The sequence below is a fragment of the Cyanistes caeruleus genome, chromosome 2 (genome assembly GCF_971803275.1).
Source record: "Cyanistes caeruleus chromosome 2, bCyaCae1.hap1.1, whole genome shotgun sequence".
NCBI classification, from domain to species: domain Eukaryota; kingdom Metazoa; phylum Chordata; class Aves; order Passeriformes; family Paridae; genus Cyanistes; species Cyanistes caeruleus.
In genome coordinates, this window is record NC_141702.1 from 110,191,986 (window position 1) to 110,216,096 (window position 24,111).

At 38.3% G+C, this 24,111-nt stretch overlaps 1 protein-coding gene across 1 annotated transcript in view; it reads left to right on the forward strand.

Annotated features, from left to right (window-relative positions):
• The window catches only part of SOS1 (SOS Ras/Rac guanine nucleotide exchange factor 1), a 43,405-nt gene that overhangs the window by 7,746 nt on the left and 11,548 nt on the right, over window positions 1–24,111 (forward strand). Inside the window, exons 2-10 of the mRNA XM_086872096.1 lie at window positions 1,160–1,285; window positions 3,499–3,630; window positions 4,181–4,345; window positions 5,696–5,905; window positions 6,342–6,485; window positions 8,234–8,344; window positions 8,454–8,552; window positions 19,190–19,317; window positions 20,101–20,756. Coding sequence (XP_086728222.1) covers window positions 1,160–1,285; window positions 3,499–3,630; window positions 4,181–4,345; window positions 5,696–5,905; window positions 6,342–6,485; window positions 8,234–8,344; window positions 8,454–8,552; window positions 19,190–19,317; window positions 20,101–20,756 — 1,771 coding nt within the window. The remainder of the gene's footprint in view (window positions 1–1,159; window positions 1,286–3,498; window positions 3,631–4,180; window positions 4,346–5,695; window positions 5,906–6,341; window positions 6,486–8,233; window positions 8,345–8,453; window positions 8,553–19,189; window positions 19,318–20,100; window positions 20,757–24,111) is intronic.

The window sequence follows — 24,111 nt, forward strand, 5'->3', positions numbered from 1 at the left end:
GTGGATTTCTGTTTGAGGCTGTTGTGTGTTTGAACTTCATAACATTTAGTTCTTGCTATGACTGCAAACAGGAATTAAGACTCAGGTGTGAAATTAAATAATTATGGCAGCATTATTTGAATATAGACATGGGTTTAACATTTGGATGAAGCAGATTATTGGGTTTTGCTTCAGCCTTAGTGTTAGTGGCTGAGAGAACTGAAGGCATTTTGAGCTGTGTGCAGAGAAACAGTGAAATGATGAAATTGGGGCTTGACAGATGCATTGCGAAAGTCAGCAGTCAGCTTGCTCTGGCATAATGTTTGCCATCAGTGTAGGACTGAGATTAAATTGTCTGTTTAGGCTCTGAAGCACTGAGCTTTGTGTACCTGAAATTTAGATGGTTAAAACTAATGTGCTAATTTGTGAATTACAGAAGTGCAAAGGAAAAGTATACCTCAGGTTAAATGGAAGGAACAGGAGGGATTGTTCCTTGTTGAGTTTGCACCAGTAAGAAATTAGACACACTTAGGACAAACAAGTAAACATATTGGGACCAAATTTTCAGAATCTCTCAGCTGCCAATTAATGCCACGACAACACTTTTTTGAAGTGTTTTTTTTTTTTTACTAGAGGCTGGCACATTCTTAAAAAAACACTATGGGAAGAAACTTCTAAGCTAATCTTCTGAGTGCTAACTGACAATGGATTAAATAATTTGAAATAATAAATGCTGCTGAAATCGTTGTTTCCTGTAGTGTGCTCTGTGAAAAATGTTCTGTGTTTTGTTATTGTAGATAGTGTCAAAGGGGGAAAACCCCTACTGCTGAAACCTCCTGTAAAAACAGTGGTTAAAGAGCTAGTGGAGAGAGATAAGTATATGCGAGGGCTTTAAATTTTTCCTAATTGCACTGCTAAGCACAGTTATTAATTAACAGTTTTCCTGACATTAAATGCAGTTTATAGTGATTTAAGTACATAAAGCATTTGAGATTTATATTTCTGTCAGGTGTGAATGTTTCATTCAGGTTTGTCTAATGGACCTTAACAGAGCTATATTTTTGTACTTTTCTGGGCTGTTTGGCTTGTGTTTTGTTATCTTTTTTTTTTTTTCTGCAAGAAAAACATGTGGTTTGAAGAAGAACAAAACTCAAATCTTGAATTCTTTTCTTTCCTGTAGGTTCAGGTGCAAGTCCATCCTAAACTTTCCTCTACTGAAGATGCATTGCAGTATGTGGAGGAGTTAATTCTTCAGTTGTTAAATATGTTGTGTCAAGCTCAACCAAGAAGTTTTCTGGATGTAGAGGTATGGGGGACACTTATTACAATGTTATTAGAAATTATTTGAATTGTTACATGAAAGCTGCTCTATTAATCATTTCACAATGCAAAGAGGAAAGCAGTAATTATGTATCTTATGTAGCAGAGCCTTCTGCATAAAGCCTATGGAGTTCCCTAATAGCTCATTTTCCTATCAATTTAATTTGTTGTTCAGTGCACAGCAAAACTATCTGTGAGCTGTATTACTTTTTAATAGCTGCTGAATGTAAATTTCGTATATCAAGCTGACTTGTTCCTTTCAAAAGACCTTTTTTCCCCTCACTGATACTGTATGCAAATTACAGCTGCTTAGTCTGAGGCTCTGTGCTGCTTTCTCAGCATGGTAATTTGGGCTGATATACCCCCTGCTGTCCCAGAAATTAAAGCAAAAATAGTTCAGTCACTTTTTCAGAAGGAGTTTAGGAACACTTTTTTCCTCTGTACAGAGGCTTCATCTCTTCCCATTGCCTTTTCAAAGACCTACAGCCTCTGCTGCTCAGCAGAGCAGCTTAATGTTTAAGAAGAGAGGTTGAGCTGAAGAGTTTTTCCATCAGAGGAACAAATCAGTGAAGCTGTATCACTTAGACTTCTATCCATGAGTATCTTGGTAGCAGTTGGTGCTTAACCATGGTTTAAAGACTTTGGTGCCAAGCTGCAGACTCTGTGTGCTGTGTGCCAGTTGGTTTCCAGTGCTTGGGGCCAGGGCCTGTGCCAAATGACTTCCTCACCTTCTGGAGAAGGTGGACTAATGGCAAATAAAACCTCACAAACAAACAACTCTAAAAATGTGGCTGTCTTTAGAGCTCAAGACTGATGAATTTCATACTTCTTCCCTTTTAAACACTGACACCTCCAGTGGTGTTCCAGTATCCCCTTTAATGGGTGACCTGTTTTCCAGCATCATTCTGGTCTGGCAGCTCGAGAGACAAGAGCTTTGGGAAAGGTTGTTTAGTGCTGTTTTAAACAACACTGACAAAAAACTCGAACAACACTGAGAAAAACTTCACACAAAGTGTTGTATTATGAGTCTGTGAAGACAGGAGAAATGCAAAAAGTAGAGATAGATGATCAAGCAACCACCTTCTACCCCCTTGGTGTTTATGCACAATGATGCTATTTTTAATTATATGATCAAACATGTTTGTTTTTCCGCTGGGACACCTTCATTGTTCAGTCAACAGACTAGGAGTGTGAACTGGTATTAGATAGTGAATCAGATCTTTTTTTGGTAGGACCTCTGCTTTCTGTTTGCCAAAGTGTTATGGGGGGAAAACAAAAAAAAGCCTGCACTTTGAGAAGTTGGGTATTACCTTTATAGAATAGTATTCTGTCACTTTGTTGTTGTTAGAAAGTTTTAGTTTGTGTACTTTTTTCTGTACCAGCTCTCTGTAAGTGGTCATTAACTTCATCTTCCTCATTTCATGGTTACTCAAACAGGAGCTATATTTACATAAGTGAGCACTTGCAACTGAAACAGTCAGTGGGAACTGTGGTCTGAAAAAATAAAATGGGAAGTGATGTGAGAAAATAAATTTCTGGTATCTGTGAATACTAGGGCTGCAAAAACATGGCAAAGCTTTTGAACCTTCAGAGACCTGTGTGTTGTTCAATGCATGGGAGTGTGCAGGTGTCCTCAGGCACTGCTGGAAGGAGTAAATAAACTGGGCGATGTCTGGTCCAGTTTATTGCCTGAAACTAGTTTAGAATATGTGGGTGCTGTTGGACTTTTTCTTCTCCTTTTATGTTTTCTGCCATCATCAGAGCAGTTTGCATGTGTACAGACTGGACCATGTGCTGAGCAGTAAAAGTGAAACAGAAAGCCTGTTATCATTTCATTCAGTGACCATCCTGTACAGGGAATAAAGTGCTAGGAGAAAATGTAGCCAGGTATTTAAATGCTGAATTACCAGGAGTGTGCACAAGGGGAGCAAACTGTGCCTTCAGTTGCAGCTTAATTCTTAAATTTTGAGCACTAGGTAATTCTAGATAATGATATGTGAAACAGCTGTATGAATATAATGAGCAGTGTGTCCCAAAATTATAGCATTTACACATCTAGTATAAGCTTTTATAGTTGAAGTACAAATACTAGCAACCATTTTTTGGTTAAGTGATAGAGAGCAGTTTGATAAGACAGTGACATTGCTGAGATCATTCAGATGGTGCATTTACCCCTTGGTCATGTTTTCTTGTCTTAAGGATCGTGTTCAAAAAAGTTTCCCCCATCCTATTGATAAGTGGGCAATAGCTGATGCCCAGTCTGCTATTGAGAAGAGGAAACGAAGGAATCCGTTATCTCTTCCGGTAGAAAAAATCCATCCCTTGTTAAAGGTAAGCAGTGATGGAATCTTGCCTTCAGAACACAGTTAGAGGTCAACCCCTTTGTTTCATGTAATGTCTACCTGAACTGTGAACTAAAAGAATTAAGAATATCTGTGTTTTTTGCATAGTTCTAAGTGTTCCAGTTAATGGAATATACTCATTTCTGATTTAAAAATCACTCAATTCTCTCTTCGACAAACAAGGCCAAGAACTCATTGTATACATTTGATTGTTTGTGTTTCATTTTCCATGACTAAGAAAACAAGCAAGAAATTTGTGGAAATGGCCCTAAATGTTTAAGTGAGGTTTTTAGGACAGTTAGTTGGCTCTTGACACTTCCACATTTAATAGAGGAGAATCTCCAATTCTTCTCTGTTTCTTCTCTAGGCGTACACACTCCTGTGTTTCTGTTCCTGAAATAGGCTGTGGATATGGGATGAATCTTTATTGAGCAGGGTCTTAATCTTAGTGGTTTGAGTTGTAATCTGCAGTGTCTGTTTCATCAACTGAGTAACAGTGTAATGCTTTTTTGTTTTCTTTTTTTTTTCCCTCTTTTCAGGAAGTTCTAGGCTACAAAATTGACCACCAAGTGTCTGTTTACATAGTAGCAGTATTAGAATACATTTCTGCAGACATTTTAAAACTGGTTGGGAATTATGTGCGGAATATAAGACATTATGAGATTACAAAACAAGATATTAAAGTAGCAATGTGTGCTGATAAGGTAAGCCCAACTCTGGTTTGTCAAGTTAACAAACAACTAATGCTGTAGGTAGTTTTGAGAGGACAGTATCTTTTTCTTAGTGAGTACATGGAATGTTGTACCTTCTAAAAAGAAATTAGTGTCATAAAACGTGGTTCCAGTAATGGAACAAAACTACCAGAAACCTAATTGAGCTTATAAAGCTCTTACTTGTGCTTATTAATACTTAAATTTCTCTTTCTCTTGATTGCACCTGCCTAATGTCAGCAACATGTGAATACTTTAATAATGATTGTAAAGCAGCACTAACTTCAGACTGTATTGCATGTGAAAAGTTATGTTTCAATGGGTCAAACAAAATCCCCAGCTCATTAGCATCTCAGTCCAGTTTTCCTCAGTAGTGAGACATGAGCCTGGTGAATATAACATGGAATCTCCTAGCAGTGTGCTGGAACTGTATCTGTGAAGAAAAGTTAGTTGGTGGGGTCTCCTTGAATACTTGGGTTACTCCATGTAATTCCTACAGTAGTGATGCTGTAATGTCCCATTTCCCAGAATTAGTTAGGCTTCATGCAAAATGTCCTGCATTTTTCTGCTTTTATCGAGTCACTGTAATGAGTCCTGGCTCAGATACCACATTTGGAAGAATGTTCAGTGATCCAGTTTTGTTGAGAACTTTAAATTATTGATTGCTTGCGTTTGGTAAATCTTGCTGGGTATGAATTGAGACCTCTGGTAGTCAGAGTGTTTAGAGTTCCTGTTGTCTGTGTAATTCTGCAACAGGACTGGTTTCTGAAGCTGGTGCCCTTTCTCAGGGGTTCATTTTAACAAGAGAGCTCAGGAATTAAGGACAGAAAGTGGGCCATGTACAGTCTGTGGACAGGCCAGTGTTCATTGCAGATAGATCACAGGGTTCTGAGCATCATCATGTCTGACTTCCTGGTAAAACTAAAGCTGAAAAGCCAAAATACACACACCTTTTAATTTCAGACAGTATCTTCAGAAACTTAGATTGTGTACTGCTGATCCAGAGAAATAGAACACAGCTAAATGCTAATTGTTTTTGTGTACTTCACCTTTTGAAGTTGTAATTGATTTTAAGACCATGTTCTTGGAAAGATTCCTGGGTTTATCTAAGTGATTGGGAGTCTTCAGAAATTGCCCTCAAATAATGACTTGCAAATTCATAGCAATGGATATTGGTTTTGTAATGCTCAGCTGATTGCAGGATGTTAATATATAAATCTTATGTTCTATATCTGCTGATTAGTCTGATTTCATGGCAATAATAGGTTTTCTTTATTGCTAACTCCCTGGTCAATCTTGAAAAGGGGTTCTCACTTTGTGGATTTCCCTCTCTTTGCTGCCTAGGTATTAATGGATATGTTCCATCAAGATGTAGAAGATTTAAGTGCACTAACTTTATCTGATGAAGAACCCTCCACCTCAGGGGAGCAAACCTATTATGACCTAGTGAAGTCATTTATGGCAGAAGTTCGACAATATATAAGGGAACTGAATCTCATTATCAGAGTTTTTAGAGAGCCATATGCCTCCAACTCCAAATTGTTTTCATCTCATGTAAGTATTGTACAAACCACAAGCACAAAAAGCACTGTAATATCTATAAATATAGATGGATACTTCCCAAACTTAACTGTTGTTGAATTTAATGTATCTAGTAGAAAAAGCACTTTTCTTGAGTTTTGAAATGGAAATAGTAAAAGAGCATTTGCAGGTTTTGTACGACTGTGGAAGAAACCTTCTCATTTACTTATGTTCACTTACAGGCCTGTAATTTTAAGATTTGTCACTGTTCTTTGCTATGTTTCAATAATGTACATTTTATATATTTATATAAAATATTTTTAAAATACACGTTATGATCTTACATAAATCACGGAAAAAGTGTATTACAAAATGATTGTAAAATCTTGTTCTATTTAAGGAAGTTCTTCACTTTCACACCAGAACAGAGCAGCTTTGCACATTTGACTTTTGTTTTGTTCTGTTGCAGGATGTAGAAAATATATTTAGTCGTATATCAGACATCCATGAACTTAGTGTGAAGTTACTGGGTCATATAGAGGACACTGTTGAAATGACAGATGAAGGTAGTCCTCACCCACTAGTAGGCAGCTGTTTTGAAGATATGGCAGAGGTGAGAGAATGGGGTTGGAGATTTTTTTTTTTATTTTTTTTTTTTATATATTCATATTTTAATGCTTGCAATTAGATCTCTGTTCTAGCTGGCTTTCTTCAATGTGAGGTCTCTTCTTCCAACCTCACTCTGATGAAGGGACTATCCATTTTTTAAAGTTCTCTTTTCACTCTCTAAATCTCAGCTTTTAGAGTGGCTGTTTAAAGTTCAGAGAGAGGAGGTGAAAAATAACAACACTGGTGAGGAGGTTCCTGTAAAACTAGAAGCTGGTCAGCCTCTCCTCAGTCCCTGAGAAGATCAGCAGATCTTCCTGGACTTCACATCCAGCCATGTGAAGGACTAGAACGTGGCTGGCAAAAGCAAACACAGATTTCCAAGGGACAGACTGTAGCTGTCCAACCTGGCTGTTTCTGGAGTGGTGGCTCTGTCCGTGGACGAAGAGATGGGCAGTTATTATCTCTTACCTGAACTAAGCAAGGCCTTCAGCACAGTCTGTCATGGCATGGCTGGGATGCAGCCTGGTTGGTTGAATTGTAGAACATGGGCAGTTGGCTGAGCTGTCAGGCTTTTGAAGGATTGTTATCAGCAGCACAAAGGTCACCTGGAGGCCAATGGTTGCCAGCATTCCTCAGGGTTTGATACTGTTTAATGTCTGTATAGGTGGTGTGGAAGGAGGTTGCCTCATCTGGTGGGTAGGTGCTGGCAAATTGTGGGGGGACACACAGGAGGACAGAGCTGCTGCTTGTGGCACCTGACAGGCTGGAGAAATGGACCTCTGGGAGCCTCCCAGAGTGAGTAAAGGCAAACAAGAAATTCTGCACGTGGGAGCAAACAACCCTGTGTATTGTCTCTGCTGCTGCCTGGCTGAGGAGCAGCTCTGCTTGCCAGGGCAAGGAGGACCTCAGAGATAGGATGTGAAGGCTAACTAGATCCTGGGTTATGGAATGTGTAACTGGCAGTTTTGAGTAGAACTTGAGACCAAATCTGGTGTACTGTGTCTGGTTTTGGGCTTTCTGGTACTGGATAGGCAAGATGTACTTGTAGTGAAGGTTGCCATGATGATTAAGAAGTTGAGGCCCGCAATGTACAAAGAGAGTTGAGACTGCTGGGTTTGTTGATTCTTGAGAAGGCTGAAGCAGGAGATCTTACTGCTGTCTTTAGTTACCTGAAGGGAAGGTGTGAGGAGGCAAATTCTTCTCAGTTGAGAACTGTGAGATGAGTAAGAGAACGTGAAAATGGCAAAAAGATTAATCTTTATTTGATACTGGGGGGACTGGGGAAATTTGGAATGAGAACAGTTGAACCTTGGAATAGGCTGCCCAGAGAGGCTTTTTTGCCTCTGTTCTTAGAGTTAGAACTCAACAGGGTGAGACACCCCGAGCATTCTCAGCCAGCTTGACTGATGAATCTGTCTTTGGCCCTGAGGTGGACACTGCTTTGAACAAAGAGTTGGACCAGTTGACTTCCAGAGGTCTTTTTTAGACTGATTTAATCTATAAGTCTGTGCACGTAAAAGTATGGATTCTTCTCTATGGGTGTTTTGGGAAAAGTACACAGAAAGCCTCTCCTATATAGGATATGTATTTTCTAAAAGAAATATGGAAGTTTAGTTGTTAAATCAGTCTTGTAAACTGATGGAATGTCTGTCCATAGCAGGGTGGTTGAAACTAGAAGTTCTCTAAGGTCCCTTCCAACCCAAGCCATTCTGAGATTCTGTGATTGTAAAATTGTTCTGTATCTCTTTTTAGGAATTAGCATTTGATCCATACGAATCATATGCACAAGATATTTTGCGACCTGGGTTTCATGATCATTTTCTAAGTCAATTATCAAAGCCAGGAGCAGCATTTTATTTACAGGTAACTTGCCTTTAAGTAAGACAAGTTGTTGATATTACTATTTTAATTACATTGTCTTGTTGCTTCAGTACATGTGTTGTTTTAAGACTGAAACTTATTTTGTTTCTAGTCAATAGGTGAAGGCTTCAAAGAAGCTGTTCAGTATGTTCTACCCCGGCTCCTCCTCGCCCCTGTTTACCACTGTCTTCATTATTTTGAACTGCTAAAAGTAAGAATGTTGCATAAATCTGATGTGTTTGGGTTTTTTTTTTTCATGATTCTCGGTGTTAAGTGTGAGTTTTGTGTGCTCAGTTAGGTGTAAAATCTTTTACTAGAATGTGAATAATAAAACTGCTGTGTTGAGAGAAAAGCAGGCTGTGTCTTCTGCAGGTGGATGCTATAATTAACTGAATATCAGCTGATAAATTATTTCTGTTGAATAATCTTTCAATCTAGAAAGCAGTAGAGATCCACAGACTCCTATTCTTGGAATGATTATTTCAACAGTGCTAGGAGATGATGGCACATGGCTGTATTACAGAAAATGTCCAAGCCTTTCTCAAGTTGTTACTTTGTCAATTGGAAATCACAGCAAGAGTCCCCTTCAGACTTCATTCTATTTTAATAAAAGCTTCAGTGTTCTTGGGGTGCACATCCCATGGGATTGTAAAGGTGATATCTTTCCTTCAAAGGGAAGGCTTGGTTAATATTTATACTTGGCCTATTTGTAATTAGACCTTACATTGATAGGGTAACAATAGCATACACATATAATAGCTGCAGAATGTTTTTTTCTGGGTCACTTATCAGTATGGCATAATGATCTTTAAGGAGTGTAAAGCATTTTGAGGAAAACTTTCCAGTAAGAGCTTCTTTTGTGCTTAATGGAAATTCATAAGGCAAACAGTATTCCAAACAACGATTTATGGAAATTTGGATCAGAAGTAAAAACAGAACAAAAAAACCCAAACAAAAAACCAAAACAATATTTAAGAAATCAGTTGTGTTTCCTTGAATGTTTGGTTGGTTGTCTTTGGATAAGCCAATAGTTCATCTTTAAGCCCAAGTGTCTACAGCTGTAACTCCATTTTTACTGATTCAGATCTACACGTACACCTTGGCACGCAGCACATCTTGTATAACATGCTTCTTGAAAAATTTTAGGATGTGTGCTTGATCTGTTTGTCTCATTCATGGGTTTGGTCTGACTTCAGACATCTCTAAAATATTTAGCATTTCCTTTCATGGCAGTCCATTGGAAGGGAGGTTTGACACAGCTTGTTTGCATTTTGTATGATAAGGACCTGCACAGACATAAGGTTTCTCTGCTGACGCTGTTATCACACAGTCTCAAAATGCAGTACTGAAGGCTTTGCATACTTCCATGTAAACATGGCACTGTATTACCTAATGGACAAAGCATGAAGGATTAATCTTGTCTGACACCCAGCCATCCTGCTTTGCTTCTTGCCACTGGCAGTTTTAGGGGGGAAAGGAGAGCATGTGTGTCTATGCACAGGGAGCAGCCTGTGTTCTCCTTTTTTAGGGCAGACTGGAGTCTAAGCTGACCTTCCCTCTCCAAAGTTTATCAGTCTTTTTGCAGCCCATAACCTGTGCTTTCTTTTCACATTCATGCTCTACACATACAAACACACAGAACTCCTCTACCCTGTGTCAGTGTGATATTGTTGGGCTGGATTTTATTCTGTATCTGATAATAACCTCCTGGGTTTTCTTCCCACTGTGTTGCTCATGTCACGTTTTAGTGGGACACCTGTCACTGTGGTCTGTCAGCACACACATATTATGTACACACAATAGGCAGTGATGGATAATAGGTGCACATGAAGAGAGAAATGTCATCTCTGGTGACAGCATCTTCAGCTGTCTATGAGTACATCAATGTGCATTCAGCATATGAATCCCTGCCTCAAGTAGTCTTTGCTAGCAGTAACATTTTCTTCCTCATATCTGGAATCTTTGAACAGATTCCAGCTTGATTTTTATCTGCCACAGAAGGATATTGGTGCAATTATTTAGCCATATCGTCCTGACAGTTCTACTGATACAAGGTTGTATTGAATTCTCTTTTATGGTTAAGAGGTCTGATTTAGTGATTGCAGGCATGACTATGAATAATCAAGTTAAAAATGCTATGAAAATGGACCTCTTGTTATGAGGAGACATAATGTTGGCAAAGTAGCATATGGAAAAAACATTTGAATTTCTCTTGAATATTGATGTACTTAAGGATAGAGAGGTTAGCATTTATCTTTGAGCTGTGTTGTACAATGTTGCATATGTTGAAGTAATCTATTTAAAATGCGTTTCAGTTACCTTCTAACTATGCAGACTACAAAAAAAAAATTAAATTTCTATTCACTAAATGTTAGCCTATTTAGAAACTAAAGCCCTCCTGAAGTTGGACAGGGCACCAGGAATGCACAAGTGCATATTCTATTTTTAGCTGAATCTTCTTGCTGTTACATTGTTGGGTAATTAGCATAGGACTAAGAGCTGTGTTTTCCTTCAACCAACCTGAATGTCATTAAACTTGTATACAGGAATTATATAAAATAAAAGCTTTGTGTGAAATAGCACTTTTCTGCAGATGTGCAGATAATAAATGAGCTTTTCTAAATCATAGAATCATAACTATGAGCTTTAGTAATTGAAGAAAGAGGTTTTCAAGACCTTTGAATTGATTGGGCACTGTTTCAAATGCTGCACATTTGTATGCATGTATGATACTCTTTCATTGGGTGAATGGATTACTTTAAAGTTCTTTTTTTCCCAAGTAGAAATGCTGCAAAGCATATGTAAACTTTGCTTAAATAAAACAGTATGTTCTGGGAAACAGGAGAACTTGATAGGGATTTTGTGTGCTTGGGATTTTTTTAAGCCAAGTGCAGACTTGAGTCCTATGACTTATGAATGGTAACTTATTGTCTCTTTACTAATATATTTTAATTGGGATTTTATCTATAATGCACTAAAAATCTCAGGATGCTCTCATTTCACAGCAGCATCTATTATGTTCTATTAATTTTTTTTTCAAACTTTGTTCTTAGACGATAAGTAACTTTTTAGGTTTTACTGACTGGCAATTCAGCTCAAGTAGAAATACTCCTCAGTTGAACCTTTTTGTCTTCCTCTTTCACCATGCTAATGATAAAAATAATAATTCTTGTTTGGCAAGGTCTTTCAAGATGATAACCTCTCCTTTTCCCAAACTGTTGGTATTAAATTTGTTACATGTTGCTGAAGAAGAAGGCACAAGGTAGTAAAATGTTAGTTTAGGTCTAGAGTATCTTGATCTTGATCCCTTAAGTTTCTTGCTGTTTGTTTTGTTGGCAGCACATCCCAAAATATTTTGGGCTTTGACTTCACTTTGATTCTCAGCCTTGGTGTCTTGTTCCAGAGTGTAACAAATTGAGTGAATTTGATTTGCAATCCCATCTGTAAGTGGTGTAACCCAGCCCAGGGTGGAGAATCAAAGTGTTAATTAGTTGAACTTTGTCAGTCTGCAAAGGTTTTACAATATCTGCAATTATGGATCATCGTCTCACAGCACTGTCTGGACTGCTTGTCCTCAGTACCAGCACTGTGATTAACAGGTTCTGTTGCTTTAGTCAATTTGCAAAATACCCTTTAATTACTGTTGAAACCAGTGAATCATGGATTTGAACTAGCTGTTAATTTTTTTAAGAAAGTACTCACTTAATATCACTTTTTCTTCAGTTCTTCTTTCCAAAGACAGTAACTTGTATGCACAAGTATGCTGTTTGAAATAAAATAAAAAGCAGAAGTATTACTGTTTTACATATCTTTGTGTATGCAACTGCAGATGTGGATTACTTATTATATCTGCTGGAGATCATGTGCAGTTCTAGGTATCTGTGACAGATGAATGTCTGTGTGTTAAAGAAAGTGTAGTTTGACCAAACTTGCCAGTGTGTGATAAAGACTACACAGTGTAATGGGTGTTTCTTAGGACAAAAAGCTGGGGTGATGTAAAATTTGGTCTGAAGTCTAAGAAGAGGTTTCCTAGAATATGACTGTAGCTAAAAAAATTAAGAAAATTCATATTGTTAAGCTAAGAGGACTTGTGTTACAAGTGAAATGTTGTAGAGGTACAGAAGTTGTGTCATGTGTCTGGAGTTGATACAGCCAGGTGAAATGAGGAAATGAGATTCTGTACTTACTTCTTGCTTGTGGGGTTTCATTGACAATATTTCTTTTCTCCTTTAAGTGCTATGCCTTAAGTCAGTTGTGTGTTCCTCAGCCAAAAGGGAGAAGTTGACAGGGGAAAATAAAACTTCGTCACACATTTGTGTGTGTGCGCGCACTTTTCCCAGAAACTTGATTATTATTAATCAAACTAATTGGTCCTTAATTTTCATTCTAGCTGTGGCACTTGTTGCTGTATTTCCTGTGTTTGTATCAGGTGAATCAATGCACGTGGGTGTCACTTCATTTGTCAGTGATTTATGTCATCTGTTGTGGAGTTCTAATGGGGCTGCATGTTTTGCTTTATAGAGTTTTTTCCTTATACACAGGATGTATCTGGGATTTTGAGAAGAATATATCTCTTTCCTGGAAATTTTCTAATAATTTCTAATAATCTCCTTTCCTTTCTAAATAGGTAACCCTGAGAATATTTTTTTTCTATTATCCCTCTAAAACTGATTTTCTGCAAAAACTGGATAAAATATAACAAACTGAGCATAAAATATTCCCTGTGACCATTTGCCTTACAGTCCTCAGTGGTGCTTGAGCTGTGGCAATCAATCCTGCTGGACCTGTAACCAGAAATGCTGTACTTTGATCCCTTGAGGCAGGAGTAGGATGTCACAGGGCCAGACTTCTTTGGGAAGTCAATGAAGCACGTCCTGAACTCCAGCCTTACGGCTTCACTTACGTGTTGAACTGTAGGGTTCCAAAGTCCTGTTTTCCAATCAATTTTCCAGAAACACCTGCATGGCAAATGCTCTGTAGTCCTGTGGGAGTTAAAGAGCTGTATTAGCTGATCTGTTCCCACTTTTCAGTGGCTGCTGTTAGTGATGGTGAAGAGCTCTTCAACTTCCATGGCAGCAGCTTGTGCTGAACACCCAAGGCCAAGCTCCCATGAAAATGGATGGGTGTTACAGGAACTTGCACAAATTTTCATGCTTTTTTTCCCCCCTCTATATAAAAGTTTTGACAAAATCCATCAAGGATTGAATGTTAAGAAGCTTATTTTAGCTGGGATTTTTAAATCCTAGTTTTTCTGACTGTGGCAGTCATGGTATAGTCTCTGATACACTTGTATTGCTGCATTATCTTTTAAAAAGAATGTATTTCCCTGTCCTCTTCTCCTGCCACCTTCTGTACAAAAGGCAGATCCTTGGAGAGAGGTAGTGCAATGGTTGAGACTTCCATATGCTTGGATCTCTTAGCTGGAAATACTTCTGGATGTGAAGCTGCGGATTTATTCCCACTGCCAGCTTTCTTTGTTTCTCTTACAACAGTGGAGGTTTATGTTTTCTGTCAATGCTTGGAGATATTCAGTGGAAACTGATGGGAACATGAAGGAAATAACAAACACATGTGGAACAACAAACTCCATTCATGGTTTCTTCTTGTCACTTGCTGTTTCATTTCATTTCACCTGCTGTTTTTTTTACTTAACCTCCAGTGTTCCTCTTAAAATCAGCAGGGTTCTACCCTTGCTTTCCAGAACAATCTCTGAAGTTGTGAATTCACCTTACGTAGTGTTCAAACATTCATACATTTCTGCCCAAACATAGAGGTGTCATCCAGTTTTGCTTACAGCCTTACAAAATTTTGTGGCAAAGATCAGACTTGAATTGTGTCAAAGCAGAAAAAGTGGATTTTAATCCACTTTGGAATTACAAAAGAGAAGGGGAAGATGTTTTCAAATTGCATTGTCTTTACTTTGATGGAAAATTTGGGGGAAGAAAATGGAAGACCTCAATTACAAGTGTGGAAGCACATAGGTAAATAATCTGTGATATTTCAAATACTGATCTAACTAAACGTTATGAACTAAATTATGAGTTTTAAATTTCTAATGTATTCTGCAGGTCTGCTAATAGTGATGAGACAAACCAAAGTGACAGTAAGAAAGAAGAGAGTTTCAGAGCATGAAGGCTCTGGAAGAATCTGTGTGAACTTGTACATTTGTTGCAGAAAGGTAATGATGCTGCTGTGGAGGAGACATCAGCGTATGCAAAAAAACCAAATCCCATATTTCTGAAAAATGCAGAGCAAATGAATTTTCTGTACTTGGAGAAGTCAAGGCTTCCTATAAGCAAACTAGCCATTCCCAGTAATGAAATATAAAATGCATAAATGGCTGCTAGTTGCCTACAAAAAGTCTGAATGTTTAGGAAATACTTTTGTGAGAACCTTAGAGGAGGCATTTGGAAAAAAGGCTTTGCTTTTACATCCCTTCCTTCATGAAGGAGATGCTGAGTGTGTAACCTAACATCGATTGCATACATGAATCCCTTCCCAGCTGCAAAAACTGAAAGCAAAATTGCACCTCCTCCTGCTGAGCAGACAGCAGGTGAAACACTTCCCAGGGTGCCATAGCTCTGGAGCTAATCTGGAATGTGGTCTCTGACAGGCTGAATGGATGCTAATGGCAAATTGGCCATATAAGAAACCTGTTGTAGAAAACTTTGTTGAATTGGTGGGACATCAGCTGACAGATTTGTACAGTTGATGTTTCTGAGTGGGTCTTCCTGACTTTTCCTCAGTGTCCATCCTGATTTTCAACATGGCACTTCTGAGTAGCGTTAATGAATTCTGAAACATGATTATTTTAATTTCACACATACACACCCACCCACACCTTCCCAAATAAGAACATTCACATTGAGTAATCAAAGTAGCAATTCCTTAAAATCACAGGTTTCTTTAGCCCAAATGTTTTTACGTTTTTGGGCTCGAATAACGTTTGATGTACTTGAATTTTCAACATATATTTAGGATCTGTTTTAAGTCACATGGTAAAGAGGTGAAGGAACAAGGAATCTTGTACTAAAAGTTGAAATGCTTTTTGTTTTCCTCTATTTTGATGCTTTACTTGCCCAGTATGCTTCCTGATGGGTTGGTCATATTTTAAATTGTGAGTTAAACTTAACATGAAATAAAAGATGAGGGCCTTTTAGCTTCTGTGTCTTTTAAAATGTACTTCCAAGAGAATGCTGAAGGCTTTTTGTAACAAATTATCTGATATCTGGGGTTTGATATTTGACATGTGCTATTTTATGTAACTATTTAAAATTAAACTGAGAAGCCATAATTAAACTTTTGAGTGGAGAAAAGGTTTTTATCATTGCATTAGTAAGATAAGTTCTGTTCCACTGTCAATGCAACTAACACTCCTGCTGGTAATGTAGATCTAAATAAACAGGTAATTGTATGAATATTTTTACTGCACTGTGCTCAAGATAGTCTGAGTTTATATGAAAACAAAATGACTTTTCAAATTTCAGTGCATTGAAACTGTGTATGTATGCTCAGGAATATGGCATGTGGCGTTTCCTTCAAGGTTCAAGTGTGAGGTGCTTTTTAGTCTGCTAGAATTTTCCAGAAGTGCATAGATGTTCCTTGAAGTTGTCCCCATTTACTGTCCCAGATGATTTCCTGATGCTTTATAAAAATTAAAGTTTCTAGATATGAGAACACTTTCTTTTGCCCCCAGTACACTGCTGCTTTGGGCTGAGTTTTTTGGTTTTTGTAGGAATTCCAAAAAGTCAGAGAGTGCCCTCAGGTATCCTATGCTATCGAGCCATGTTCCAGGACTGGTTTGTGGCAAAGTGCCAGCAAACCTGCCTGCCTTGGTCAGGGAAGAAACCCTGTCGGTTTTTATTCTTGATTACAAAATAGTTCTGTCTTCTATGTATTGAAGATGTGGTCTTGTTTCCCAGAGACACTGGGGAACTTGCAGTTCACAAATTCCAGTGGCTAGACTTAATCTTCTGGGAAGACAGAAGTCGAGGTTGTGGTGCAAACCCTAAAGTACGAGACTACTATCTCTTGTGACACCTGCTGTTGTGGTTGTTTCTGCATGTTCTCATATGTATTTCCTATCATTGTATTTCCAGAGATGCTTCTCTGCCAGTCTTAAGAGGTCAGCTACTGCAGTCTAATTGTGCACTGCATGAGGAGGATTTCTTTTCTATCTCTTTGGAATTTATATAAATGTGTAATCCTTGTGGTATGCAACAGGTAGAACACAGTATATGGTCTTCCACTTCTTGGTGTCTCTTCAGAACTTATGGCCTAGAATGTAGAGTACTTTCTTTTTTATTAGAGACTTTTCTAGCAGTCTATTTTCCAAGTTTGTTTTCCTTGAATTAACAGGGTCTTGTGCATTGTAAATCACATGAATGGTAAGCCAATATTTTCTCCTAAGATGGTTAAAACCCACAATCTCTATAATACTACCGATAATCAGAATTCTGCACTTCCTTCACATAAAATTATATTTTTTGTATTGTGTGTAAAAGCCCAAAAGCAAAGAAACAACCCCAAAACAAAGAACCACCACCACTTACTCAGCATCTCCCTGGTTTGTTCATTAGGGGGCACTGCACAGCTATAGAAGAATGAGTGGGATTTGCAGAGAAACATTCTGAGTGCTTTCCACTGATGCCATTTTACTTTCCACCTTTTCCAAACTGTCCAGGGGCAGCGTAGGATTAAATTGTTGCTGTAATTTACACTGAGTTCTGACTAAGTCTGGTTTTGGTAATTGTACAGTACCATGCTGTAATATAAATATAATTCCAAATTCCTGTGTCCAGAGAAGTGTCGTCTTAGTAGTTCAGAGTACTGCCTGATTTGCCATTTGTGTTTGTGTTACGCAGAAGAAGACACATTTCTGCACAGCACTTTCTAAATGTTAAACCTGGAGCATAATTACACTCACTGGATTTTGATTTAGTTTCTATTTACCATTGGAAATAGGGTTGCTCCCAATGGATCCTGTTGGAAAAATATTAACTGCTTTCTCTATATGCAGATATGTATTTTGCTTTGGGACATGGATGAATACCAAGATTTTTGCAACTGGAGAGAGGTTGCTGTAAAAAGCAACATAAGAGCAGAATGCTTTGCATTAATGAATGTTAATCTCTACTAGTTTGTTTCTGAAGAGAATGTACAGAATATTGATGGACCTAGTAAGGCTTATTTTCAAGGAGTCCAGGCTGAAACAATCTCTTCCACTGCTGAAGAGTAACAACCCAGAAACTGTAGGAAACCCAGACAGACTGTTTTGATGGAAGTTTTTAAAATTAAAAACACAAAGGCAAAAAGCCTTCTCTGAATGCTTGTGCAGGAAAGATGCAAAATTTTAGAGGTAGTTACAGCTTTTTCAAAGCTTTCTCTCAAGACTTCTTCCACTGGTACTGTACCTGCCTCACTGGTCTGAAATCCTCTCTGAACCCAGATCTGCAAAACTGAAGCAGAGGGGGGATGATACCTCCACTAAATCTGGAGAGCAGAGGAATATGAAGTGGGGAGTCTGTTCCTTCTTGGATGATGTCATCTCCCCAAGATGTTTTGGGGAGTAATGATTGTTGTGGTGCGTTCTCAGACCTATTTCAGTGGTTGTTACACAAGTAGGCTCTCACACCTAATGCTGCTTAGGTTGAGAGTACGACAGATGGCATTACATGAACCTGCCTGGAATACACTTTGTGGTCATCCTTATGGCTGAAAACACAAATAAAATAGTCTTTGGCATTGACAGCTGTTGCACTGAATTATTAACTCTAGTTAGGGAAAAAAAGAATGCTGTTCTCTGACATTAAAATATCAGACATGACTGTGTTGTACTCTGTTTTATTTTGGAGGACAATATTATATTTTACACTGGAATCAAACAATACAATTATACTTTTTCCAAGAGTGTTTCCATTCTGGTTTGTTCTGGCTTTCGTTTCACTTCTACTACCAAAACAAATTCTTCAGTTGTGTGGAGCTAATTCTTGGTGTATGATAATCTTAAATGCTTATCTGTTGATAATTCTGCATATATTGTTTCAGTTTGACATCTAAGTCACAGCTGTAGTCATCTGTGTTTCACTGATGTGAAACATTTAAATGCTTAAAGGAAGAATTGAGATGAAAATCTTCAATTTAAACAATCTTAAACATGGCAGATCTTGTTTGAAAAAATTTCCTGTCATAACAGTAATTAGACACAAAATATTAGTGTTAGTTCAGTTTTTAGATTCAAGACTCATTGTGGCTCTAGGCAACTTGATCTGGGTTGGTTCTGCTGTTGTGCTGGAGATTGTCTGAGAGAATCTCCAAGATCCCTTTCAACCTGATTTATTAATTAGACTGTTATTTGTGAGATGAGAACCCTTGTAATCTTCTGTTTTTAAATGTGATGAAGGAATTCTGCTTAGCTTTGGGTGCAGCTTGCCTGTTCCAGGATGTTTATATGTGTTACAGATTGATTTGGTCTTGTCCTATAGTATGGTGTGCATGGGGATCTCCTTGCTTGCTTGTTCTTGTTTAGATTTAACACCTAAAATGGGTTCCATTAAGGAGCTGTAAGGTAAATCAAACCAGTTTGAGATAAATACTGTGTGTCTGAGTGTATTTGTATCTAGGGGGGGCCTTAGTGACTGTGCTGTATTTTAGTGAGATTAAGCTCTTAGCAGAGAGTTGTCTCTCACCTGTGTCAGTAACACACCTGGTTACCACCATTAACTTTTATAAAAAGCAGGAGCATGGAAAATCAGCAGATGGTTAGATTTCTTCTTCCTGGGTCAAACTGGATTTGAATGTACCAAAAGGCTTGTAACACTTCCTGTCTTTGACTTTCAATGTTCACAGCAATTGGAAGAAAAAAGTGAGGATGAAGAGGATAAGGAGTGCTTGAAGCAAGCAATAACTGCCCTGCTAAATCTTCAAAGCAGTATGGAACGGATATGCTCCAAAAGCCTTGCAAAACGAAGGCTTAGGTAAACGTTTCCGGTTTTTCTGCTCTCTGCTCTTAATGCTTTGCTATAAATCCAGGGCTCCCGGTTTCCTCTTTTAGTAAACAATGAACAAAATAGTTTGTGACAAGCCTACTTTTTCAGAGGAAGTGACATCAAAGCCAAGATAATTTGTTATTGTTTTAAAACAGTTCTAATTTCTATGTGTCCTTGCAAACTGGTAGTTGAGACATTCTGAGAATTCACGGGTAAGTAGAAAGTTACAGCATTGTTGGGTTAATTGTGCTCAGATAATAAATATCCACCAAAAAATATTCTGAAAGTAGCTCTCTGTGTGGTTAGATGGGAATGTTCTTGAATTTGAAACTAGTCTTAAAATTGTTTCAATGTTTTCTTTGCCAGACAAGTTTTGTGCTGCCAGGGGTGATCTTTAGGCTTGAACATGAATGCATTTAACAGCTTGTCTTTTTTTCTGAATGTACTTGTTTCAAATTAATACCATCAAAAATTGTTCTGTTGATTATGGAAGTGGCTTGTTGGGCTAAGAAGCACTCACAGTTTGCCTGCCTCTGGTTGCTTGTGTTTAGGTAAAACATCTATTGCTGAAGATAAGTAGAAAATTTATCAGATGAGATACTTTAGTCAAACCTTTGCAATGGTGCTGATATTAAATGGTGGAATTGCATTCTGTGTGGAGTCCTTCTTACTTCTCAGAAGGACAGTCTGGTGTTTCTGTGTTGGTGGTGGTTGTGTTTTTTTAAATGCCTGTGTACTAATAGGCTGCCTTTCTCCCATCCTCCACTGAAGTGAATCCGCATGCCGGTTCTATACTCAGCAGATGAAGGGGAAGCAGCTAGCAATTAAGAAAATGAATGAAATCCAGAAAAACATTGATGGTTGGGAGGGTAAAGACATTGGACAGTGCTGTAACGAGTTCATCATGGAAGGAACACTCACACGTGTAGGAGCAAAGCACGAGAGACACATATTCCTGTTTGATGGCTTGATGATTTGCTGTAAGTCAAATCATGGCCAGCCAAGACTTCCTGGTGCTAGCAATGCAGAATATCGACTCAAGGAGAAGTTCTTCATGCGAAAGGTACAAATCAATGATAAAGATGACACTAATGAGTATAGACATGCTTTTGAAATCATTTTAAAAGATGAGAACAGTGTTATTTTTGCTGCTAAATCAGCTGAAGAGAAAAACAACTGGATGGCAGCATTGATATCTTTGCAATATAGAAGCACGCTGGAAAGGATGTTGGATGTAACAATGTTGCAGGAAGAAAAAGAGGAGCAGATGAGATTTCCAAATCCTGAGCTTTACAGATTTGCAGAACCCGACTCTGAAGAGAATATTGTGTTTGAAGAAAACATGCAGCCCAAATCTGGAATCCCCATCATCAAGGCAGGAACTGTTGTGAAGCTCATCGAGAGGCTGACTTACCACATGTATGCAGGTGAGGCACTTGGTTTGTGCAGCCAAAACTCAAGGTAGTAACTCGTTGATGCTTCTCTTCCTGTGTTAAATATGTGTGCAGCAACATGCATAAAGTGAGTGAAAAGTCAATGTGCTTGGCAGTTCAGATGGGATATTACATGTGGATAAGATTGTTCTCATGCAAGGGATGGGGGTGGGAGCCTGCAGCAATTGAGCTCTAGACAATACTTTTTCCTTTGTGCCCCAAGCTACAAGAACTGCCTTCCCTCCAGACTTCTAAAGCTGGGTGACACAGGAAGGGCCAGCATTGTGGGAGAGAATTATGGACCCAGTGTTTTCAGTTCAGGGTTGTACTCTATCAGCTCTTACCTGTGTCCGTGCTGGCGTGTCATGGAAACACCAATATCAACTTGATAGATGCAATCACTTGCATAATTTGGCCTCAGAACTTTGCTTTAATTAGAACTTAGTGAGGATTTGATTTAAAGACTTTTGACTTAGGGTTTCTGTTTGTGTTGAAGACATTAAAGACATTTATGTGGTTATCCAGGCTGACCTCAGCGTGTGGGGTTCTTGATAGCAGCCCAGGATTTTCATAAGCAGTGCTGCGAAGCATGGGCTTGTGTTTGAGGTTTGGATTTTTTTTTTCTGATTCTGTCTCCATGTCAGTTATTCTGAAACTTCATGCTAGTGCTTTTTGTATTTTTTTTTTCTTCCTTTTTACACTCTTAATTGTTGCAGATTATTCTTCTACAGCTCAGTCCTAGATATCCTGCATAGATCAGGAATGTTTGCTTGAAAGAAGTGAGGAGTAAGCAGAATATAATTCCTGTAGTTTAGTACACTGTTTCCTTTTTTAAATACTTATATCTCTTTGCTCCATTACTGTTTTTGCTCTTCTTTTAATTTCTTTGAATTTTCCTAACATTTACTAGAAACCCAAATGCAATATTGTGCTGGCAGTTTTTATTTGAGCAGTTTTGTACCTGTCTTGTAACTTCATAAAATTCTAGCCCTTGGCTTTGAATGTTATAGGCATGATTTATGACATTATTTTATAGTTTTGAAAGTTAAAATCAAGCAACTCAGCTTTAGAGAAAGGAAGATACTTTTCTATTATTATTTTTAAATCTAGCATTGTCTTTGGCAAAGAATTAGCAAAAACTATTGTATGAGAAAACAGAACATGGCTATGGAGAGATGGCCTGAAAGACTTTGACCAAAAGGATATGAATAATTGTCTTATAATGTATTTAGCCTGTCTTTGTAGCCTTAAACATCTTAGTGGACATCTTAGTGATGGTGCATTGCTGCATTGTGCATAATTTCTCAGCACTCTTATCTTCTATACCTTCTGTTTTATAGTTGGTTATCTGTAAGGAAAAACATCATTGTTCTCACCACTCTGTGCAGTCTTTTCCAGGGCAGCAAAGAAATAAGAGATAAAGTGACTCAACCAAAAATCCTCTGTTCTACAGGAAGCATGGTCCCTTTGTGATGTAAATCATTCAGGGTTTGGTTGCATCTTGTGAGATGCAGTGAGTAGGGCAGCAACTCTCCAGAGCACCAGGTTAGCTCTTTCACACATGTGTCAGCTGAGTTCAAGGCTTCTTCTCTGCTTGGTGACCTGGGAAGATGAGTGCTGTGGTGATATGTAACCAAACAGCTACAGACTGTAGAAATGCTTTTCTTTCCTCACACAGGATTGTGTGTGTGATGGTAAACTTAAAAGTCCATATTGGCTTTATATTCAGGTGCCAGAACAGCAAGCTTTTAGCTTTCTTTGGCAATTTTTCTGAAATTCAGTGTGACTGGTTATGGCAGCCCTTGATGTGACAGTCTAAAGACAGTATTTACTATAGCTGTGACTTTTCTCTGGGTTTTTATCTTTGTAGGTCGAGTAGCGTAAGAAATAATTACAGATGCGCTTGTAAAGGTCATATGAATTTGTTGCAGTTTAGTTAGTTATTGTAGTCAAATCAGGTCTCAATTTTTTGTCATATATGAAGATCCACACAGTCCACCTCTTTTTTAGATACAAGTGTTGGACCTTTTATTTGTCATCCCTCACCCCCTTGACAAATGACAGACCATTTTATCAGACAAAACGTCCTTGTTGTGAAACAGGGACAGCTCTAAGGAAACAATTCTGCCAGGGGTGGGAGGCATCCAGCCACTGCAACAGCTCAGGCAGGGAGACAGCCCTGATGGCCACCTGGCCACAAGGTGTGGCAGACTGTCCAAACTATCCTGTGCTGGAGCAGCAAAACAGGGAGAAATCTCCTCTGCAAAAGCAGCTTTCCATGTATTTTTACATGAGAGAAATTGTCCTGCAATTAGAAGTTCAGGTTCTGACCCTATTTGCATACTCTGGTGGGTTTTCCTTGTTTTAATGTGTTTTTGCATTCATTATCTCCTATTGCCCAGTTCTTGTTTAAGAGCAGCTGAGCTAGGTGGTACCAACATTTTAAAGTCATGCCTTTTTTTTTTATCTATAGGGCAGCACTCTTCTATTTTTAAAGCTTTGATATGTTAAGAGTGCTTGTGCGTCATCATAGTGTCCGTTTCCTTTCTTAAGGAATTCAAGGGTGATTATTTATAAATCCTCGTAGAACAGTTATTGTTCTTTTTTAGCTTTCAAATTGGCTGCATTGAAGAGAGAATTGTCACATGAGCAGACATCCTGGCTAACTGGTGTTGTCTGTATTTTTTTACTTGCTCATATATTGTACACTATTTTGAGTCACAGTCATTGCTAGTAAGATAACAAAGTTAGATTTGATTTTCTGATCTACTTTGTTTGAAACTCAATATGTATTGTGGATTTATATGCTGACCCTACCTGTAAATAACAATAGCTACCACTCAGAGCTTGCAGTGATCTGAAAATGTTAATTGCTATGGAAACTCTTTTTTTTCATGTAGACAAAATCTCTTATTTGGAGTAGATGCTGTGTACAGATTACAAGCTGTGAAACGTGAGTTACTGTGCTTCTTTAGCACAGCAGAATTTGTGTATTTTCATGACGAAGATGATGGGAACAGGGATGACCTTCTTTGTGCAAAAAGTATTGGAGTTCTGCCTTTGAAAATAATTTTGTACTGTACAGTTTCAAGGACTAGTGGGAGAGGGATTATGATTAGAAAAATGGAGTAATGAAGGACATGTGTGAAGCAGAATAGCCAATTGTTTAAGAAATTAGAATTATGCAACAAAATTGCAAGGAAATGCTGTGTTACCTGGCACAGTTAAGATGTGCAGCACATCACAGTAAACTGTTGCCCAAATGAACAGCTCAGTGCGATCTCAGAAAAGTTGAATGTTCATTCAAATGGACAAGATGCTGGTAAAAAGTTAAGGAGGATTTTAAAGC